The sequence below is a fragment of the Bidens hawaiensis genome, unplaced genomic scaffold (assembly GCF_021521415.1).
Source record: "Bidens hawaiensis isolate Kalapana, Puna unplaced genomic scaffold, B.hawaiensis_p1.1 tig00027765_1, whole genome shotgun sequence".
Lineage (NCBI taxonomy): Eukaryota > Viridiplantae > Streptophyta > Magnoliopsida > Asterales > Asteraceae > Bidens > Bidens hawaiensis.
This window is the reverse complement of record NW_027494500.1, coordinates 85,854-93,279: the sequence shown is the minus strand read 5'-3', so window position 1 is coordinate 93,279 and position 7,426 is coordinate 85,854. Positions and strand designations below refer to the sequence as shown.

Sequence of the window (7,426 nt, the reverse complement as noted above, 5' to 3'; positions counted from 1 at the left end):
ATATTAGGTAAAAATCCCTTTAAGAATCAACACATGTTAGCATTAATCCGATAGACCGTTTACTGGTCTCGTTGTCTCAGCCTATCAGGTTTATGTGTTCAAGTGGGCGATTTGGATAATTTGGAAAGCACTGGTACCTTTGTGTGATGCTTGATTTAAAGTTAAAATTTGGTGTAAAGAACCGACATTTTAAAAGGGGATATAAACACTTGGTCCATATCAGGATTACAAGACAAAATTTTAACAAAGAAAGATATATGGTCAAGTATTAATTAGATATATTAATATCTCGTTAAAATTGAATCTTTATCTTCCTTAGTTATCACAATGACCCAAAATAAAGAGGACATTACAATTTCAAGCCATAAAAAACACGAAATACAATTGATGAAAAAAAATGAAAACTATTAAACCTGCTTAAGCCTATTCTTCTGAGGTGGGGAGTGAAGCATATGATCCAATAAACACATCGCCATAGATAAGTCCAGCTAGACCACCGCCGATAAGTGGTCCAACCCAGTAAACCCAGATTTGTGAAAAGTCTCCACTAGCCACAGCGGGTCCAAAAGAGCGTGCAGGATTCATTGAACCACCACTAAATGGACCAGCGGCCAAGATGTTAGCTCCAACAATGAAACCAATTGCAATAGGTGCAATGGTTCCAAGTGAGCCCTTTTTGGGATCAACTGCAGTCGCATAAACTGTATATACTAGAGCAAAGGTTATTATAATCTCAAATACCACTCCCTGAGTCATACTCACGCCATCAGCAACTCCATGAGTTGGAACAGTCTACAAAATAACAAAAAACCACATTTAATATTTTAATATTAAAAGGTTTAATCAATAAGAAGAAACATACATAAGAAACAAGTATCTGATAAAAATAAACGAGTCGTACCAATCCAGTGAGAAATTGAAGAAGGAACGAAGCAACAATGGCACCAAGCAATTGAAAAATCCAGTAAAATAAGCCGGTTATGATAGTGATATTACCACCAATGGCCAACCCAAATGTGACAGCTGGATTCAAATGGCCACCTGATATGTTGGCAGCAATTGAGACTCCAACAAATAATGCCAGACCATGAGCTATAGCAATAGCTACTAGACCAGTGGGGTCTAATGGCCCATCAGTTCCGAGCTTACCTATAACGTTTCAAAACAAAAGTGATGTTTAACTGATTTGAATCTGTTATCTAAAAAACTTTTCCGTATATTAAATCATTCCAACACTAATAATTAAAAGTATATCATACTAAATATCAATTTAGTAAACTTGGTATATAAATACACCATGGTTAACTTATTGGAGTACATAAAATTTTATAAGCATGAAACTTTATGTGGTATTAGCAAAAACTAACCATAAACAACAGCTGATCCAACACCCGCAATAGCTGATCCAACACCCGCAAACACGAAAATAAGTGTAGCAATGAATTCCGCTAGATAAGACTTGAGTGAGCTGGCACTTAATGAATCACCAAAATCACCAAATAGCAGCTTCACCATTTTCAACGGTTTTATGATCGTATGAACTCAAAACTTGCTTAAAACTAAAACTTGTTAGGTCTTTTCCTTCACCAATGGTTATATAATGCCCGATTTGGAAAAAGAAGTATAAATAAAATATTGCATTTTTTAGCTATTGCTTGGAATCATTTTCTATGGCGGCTATTAAAAATATTTTGTTAAGAGAATAGTTGGAGGCCTAACATTTTAAATATTCTCATGATTATGAGTGGAGACAATAAACTAAATAATTAACAATAATTATATGGGTTAATGAAAATTATTATTGAAATTAAAAGAAACGAAGAAGACAAGATGAATTATGACTTATGGAATATATAATTGAAAGTGGACTCCAAATTATTGGAGGAGTTGGTTTCGTTTTTAAATTTCGAATAAAGTAACATGCGTCATCTAGAAGGTATGACTATAGTATGTATACATCCAAAACAAATGTGCAGGTGTAACCATTAGTGAATAGGGGGGATACGTATCAGGCAACATGCTGTAAATTACAATAAACAAATATAAACACCAACAAACATATTTTCTCATATGTCCGTTTGGGTTTATGTATGTTTGTTCGTTATATACTAAACAAGTAGAAACAAGAGTAAAGTGTATCGTACTTGGGATTTGTTCAATAATGCGATTTTCGTCTAAAAAGTTAATTTTTTGCATTTCAACCATCGAGGTTTCCCACTTCTTGCCAATTACATCCAAAATGTTAACTCCGTTAGTATTCATCGTTGACTCATGGGCAAAGTTTTCTTTTCATAAGATATGTAGGGACATTTTAGTCTTTTTACAAAAATTATAAATTAATGTTAAATAGAAAACTTTTATATACGTTTATACAACCAGTCACAATCACTAATGGCCACTACTGCACCACCGTCGGCCTACACCACCACCAACACCATCGCATCTCTTTTTTCTCTCCCTCCCTATCCCCTTACAGCAGCCAAATAACACATCCACCACTTCGACTCGATTTTCCAGCAATCACACCCAATTTGACGATTAAAAACAACCTAGCTAGCCCAACTCCGCCCGAATCCACTGCCTCCTCTTGAAACTCCTACCCACCGCTGCCGCCTGAACCCGCCACCACCACCAAAAACCTAGATCCAGCTCGAAACCCTAAACCACACCATTAGTTATGGCTTAGACGCCACTGCCAGAACAGAAAAACGAGCTCGAATCACACCAGTAGTGATGACCAAACTCGTTTGCAGGTGAAGAACATAGATGGTGGGGTAGTTCTTGGTGGTGGCTGGAGACTAGAAGGTTTTGGTGAGATTATTCGAACGATTTGCAGCGTAAGAGATTTCGGGATATTAATGGTGAATAGATTTGGGGTTGTGTAAATGATTTTGGGTGCAAGGATTAAGGGTTGATGATGGATTTGGGGAAGATTCCGTTTGAAAAGAAATATGTTTTGGAGAAGAAAGGATGGCAATGGAGAAGAAAGAGGGTAGTGCGGGACAGCGGGCTAGAATGCAACCCAAAATAAATAAATAAAAAGAAACATGTAAAATGACAACTTTGCCCTTGAGTTAACTATAAAAATTAACGAAGTTAATGATTTGGATGTAACTGGCAAGAAGTGTGAAACCTTGATGGTTCAGATGTAAAAAATAAACTTTTTGGACGAAAATCGCATTATTGATCAAACCTGAAGGCCGATTTTGACACTTTACTCTAGAAACAAACATCAAACAATTTAAATAAACAAATATAAAATGAAAATCCAAAAATTTAAACTAAACGTCAATATTTAGAATTAAAAATAAGTATAATCGTAATCAGTAATTTAATTATCATATTAAAAAAAAAAACGTTTAGAAAATTACAAACAATTCGGTAGTTCTCCATCATTCATTCTTATATATAAGTAGTCACGTGTTGCCACGGGTTAAGATTGGGGGTTATTAAACGACATAATGTGTATTAGCATTTATAACTCGATTGTTGCATAACTGTCATTTACAGTTAATCTAAACACTATTATTTTGGTGTAGGCGTTGCAAATTGTATTAGAGTTGTTACAAAAGATGAATATGTAAGATTTACCTGTCTACTAAACTTACCCGGATGAATAGACGAATTTTGCCTTGGTGTTCAATCACATTCCATTCTTTGGTCTAGTTAAAATAAGGTTTGACTTTTGAAGTGGGAAAACAATCTGGTTTGACTTTTGAATTCAAACTATTATCTAGATGTGGTTAATACCAGATTCGGTGGTTATAAAGTCTAACCCAACCTAATCAGTTGAGCTCGTTTAATAACGGATTTGGGCTAAAAATGTAATTTTTATATGGATTCATACAAAAACTGTCCAAATTGTTTTTCAATAGTTTATTATGGAGTAATTAGTATGTCAAGTTCGCTTTTAAGTTCGGCTCCTGCGGCCCAACGCTTCGTTTTTAGTAGGATTGGGTTTGCTATTCAGAAGGGGGTTGCGGCGCAGCTTGTTGCCCGTTTGCCTACCACTTTATTGTAATCGTTTTGATTTTAATGAGATGATCAATGGATATAATTTTTGAAACCAAATTTGTTTGCCGACCTGTAGAACATTATTAGATCTGACTAAAGTATGATAATAATTATGTATTCTTACCCTACAAACCTGTTTAGTTAAACGAGTCGTGCTCTAGTCGAAGTGGGTGGGTTGTGTTGACCCACAACACTATTTTCTCTTTCTTAAATATTTTATCTCACATTTTGACAACTCACATGACCCATCTTTCCCCAAAATTTCACAATCTTTTTTAAAACAATCAGTTTGTCAATATATTATGGAGAAAATCTGGTAGCATAACAATACATGGATAAAATATGGCACAGATCTCTATGAAAATTAACTAACTTAACCTGCATATAGGCTAGACACATTCGTTAGAGCTCATTCGTTAACATCACTAACGAATGAGCCTTTCCACTAGCGAATGGCCTCTCATTCGTTAAACCTATTTTTACGCATATTAATTGCAGGATGCTTATCTTGGATGGTTGAAGTTATTGAAGAACTTAGTTTATTTGGCTTTTAGGTTATTAAAATAAACAAGAGTATTTGATTTATTCGGTTATTTGTAATTTCTTTTGAATACCGTGTACTTGATTTGAATTTAATAAAATAATTAGATATTGTTACTAATATTGTATGTTAGTGCCTTGTAAGTTTACGCCCCGACATTTTCGCCGTATGTTGGGGTGTGACAACGCAGACTTTTAGGTCTGCAGAGTGTTTGTTTTCGGAAGACATTTCATTAAAAAAGTTTTGTGCGCCCCCTTCTTGTTACAGATCTGGACCAAGTGCTTCTAACATCTTCTAACCTCTTCCCCATCCCATATATGGCTTCTATTTCCTTAAGCCCTGGCAACTCCTCCAACCCTCGCCTCCACTGTCCCACCTCCGGCCACCCCCCACCTCCGCCACACCTCCAGTTTTTATCGTATTTTTGTTGATGTTTTTCTTTACTTTCTTCATGTATTGAATCCCATTTAATTTTATTTCAAGTGATCATATATATTATTATCATATGAGTTTTGGTCCATTAGAAACCGAATATTGTTTGGTTGTGTTTGTAAGTGTGGAGTTTACTTTTTACAAAAAGGTGTTATAAATTATTTTATTAAAAGAATATATGAACAACAAGAAACTACATATACAAACAAAATCGCAAGAGACCAAAGTCATGGACTCATGTTTTGGATGAGTAACTCACGCCCCAAAAATTATGGACTCATTGTTTGTAGGTAGAGAATATGGAATAAATTATTTAAAAAAATGTTATTGAGCTTTTATGAATATTATTTCTGTATTATTTTCAGTGTTTTTTGACTATTATTTAAATTTCAATGTTGAAGACCTTTTTTACGTTTAAAAAAATTAGTTTATTCAAAATTTTAGTTTACTTAACAGTCTACAGAAGTTAAAAAGACAAATAGTCTTCTTCTTGTAGAGTGCATAGGTTTAGTCCACTCATTCTTTTACAGATATCTGAATATGTAATCCGTAGACACATTTTACCTCTACAAAAACAAAGAGTACCTATTGGCCATGTAATCTAAAATAAATATATTTATTTTTTAAAAAACAAATGAAGGCATGTTTTATCAAGACTTAATTTAAAAATAGACAAAATTACAGAAATTATCTTTTATATTTGTACCTAATTTCATTATTGTTCTTTGTCTTAAAAATTAATTTGGTTTGTACTTTATGTTTCTAAATCCAACAACGCTTGTCCTTTGGCCCTAACCCCGTTTATTTATGTCGTTAAGTCTGGTCTTGTGAAGGTTATGTGGGGGTATAATAGTAATTTCACATCTAGTAAGTCTTTTAATCCTTTCTTAATACATACATACATAATACCCATTTAGCACCAGCCACCGTGTCACACCCTGTCGAGGCGGAAACGTTGGGCGAGACATAACATGGTTCATTGAGCATATGATTATTGCAAACACAAACATGCATTGGATACAAATTTAAGTTTAAAGTTTACAACCATAATATTTGTTTTCAAATGGACAATTGTTTAAATATTTCTCAAATATGACTATTAACAACTTGAGTTATACTAATAAATCTTCCAAAAGAGTATCCAAGACTCATATACTTATTTTTCCTAAGTTGATTACCCTTGCAGCAACACTTAATTTCCTGAAAAACATACTTAAAATAGGTCAACATAATAGTCCACAGGTAACACTTAATTTCCTGAAAAACATACTTAAAATAGGTCAACATAATAGTCCACAGGTTTTAGTTAATGTATAATACAAAACAACTGTTCATGTAAAACATAACAATTGTTAAGATAACCAAAACTTGTTAGGAGGATCCCTGAAGTCCAGCTGAAATTGCTTTACACCATTGACTTGTTATTTTACCTGATTGATGTAACTTCCTAATGTGGAAAGATGCTTTATTGTGATATTCGCAACAAAATCGAATATGCCTTAGTATTCGTTTATCGAATAAGCGATTAACCGCTTATTGCGTAACGAACAAACGAATAACCGAATGGGTCTGGTTATGACCTGGGTATCCCGGGAGGCCATCTATAAGTGATATAAGTTTAATATATGCTAACATGTCGGTATTAAGGTCTTAGTATGATAGCAAACTAGTTAAACGAAAACATGCTCGTTTAACTACCCGCTATGGATTTTAACGCGAAAGATAGTTACGAAACAAGCATTGTATCATCAGTTAAGCCGAAAAAGAGTTACCAAACACTTATTGGGGATGTTTTAAGCGATCCGTGAAAATATTTTTGATTTTTCAAACAAATAGTAGGTTTTTCTAAATTTACAATAAATTAGCCGAAAAACACTCGTTTTCGCACTATTTGTCGTATCCGATAAATTTTTCACGCCAAAAACCGGACCCGAAATAAATTTGGCTCGAGATTTCACTCATGGGCACGCAAATCGAGAGGAATGGATTAAAATGATGGCCCATGTGAGCCTTATTCTTTGCGGCCGCCAAAGTAAGGGTCAACCCCCCTTTCCTATATCTTCTAGTTTAAGCTCCTAATTATAATATTTAACAATTATTATAAAATTCATCAGCTGCTCCATGTTCTGGTCAGACGAAGCTCTGTAAAAACCAAGGTGAAAACATCATTTTGATCACTTTTTTAGTTCATTTATACATGTTTAAAACCATATAAACATAGTTTGATTACCAAAAATCATTCCTAACCATGAAAAAATCTTAAAAATGGTCCAAAAACATGTTTTGATCTTACACATGGTTAGGAATTAGAACCATGCTCTTTTTTTTTGCCATAAACACGGATTAGAGGGTTTAAACGACGTTTTTACGGTTCAAAAGTTCGGTTTGAAGCCCTAACCGAAACCCTAAGTTACAAGGCTGCTATGTTGATGATACATG

The 7,426-nt window shown here is 34.2% G+C and overlaps 1 protein-coding gene across 1 annotated transcript; it reads right to left on the bottom strand.

The window, feature by feature from the left end:
• Nucleotides 1-368: 368 nt before the first annotated feature.
• On the bottom strand, nt 369-1,567 carry LOC143575862 (putative aquaporin TIP2-2). The gene is made up of 3 exons (XM_077060124.1): nt 1,368-1,567; nt 902-1,149; nt 369-792 (listed from the first exon to the last, which is right to left on the bottom strand). The coding sequence occupies exons 1-3, from the start codon at nt 1,513-1,515 to the stop codon at nt 424-426; spliced, it is 765 nt and encodes a 254-aa protein (XP_076916239.1). The 5' UTR covers nt 1,516-1,567; the 3' UTR covers nt 369-423.
• Nucleotides 1,568-7,426: the final 5,859 nt, after the last annotated feature.

What these genes read in the sequence shown, in the direction of transcription:
- LOC143575862 (XM_077060124.1), bottom strand. Translation starts at nt 1,515, where the DNA reads ATGGTGAAGCTGCTATTTGGTGATTTTGGTGATTCATTAAGTGCCAGC. An exon ending in TGGATCAGCTGTTGTTTATG is followed by an intron (nt 1,150 to 1,367) that starts GTTAGTTTTTGC and finishes GAAACGTTATAG; the next exon opens with GTAAGCTCGGAACTGATGGG. An exon ending in TTCAATTTCTCACTGGATTG is followed by an intron (nt 793 to 901) that starts GTACGACTCGTT and finishes GTTATTTTGTAG; the next exon opens with ACTGTTCCAACTCATGGAGT.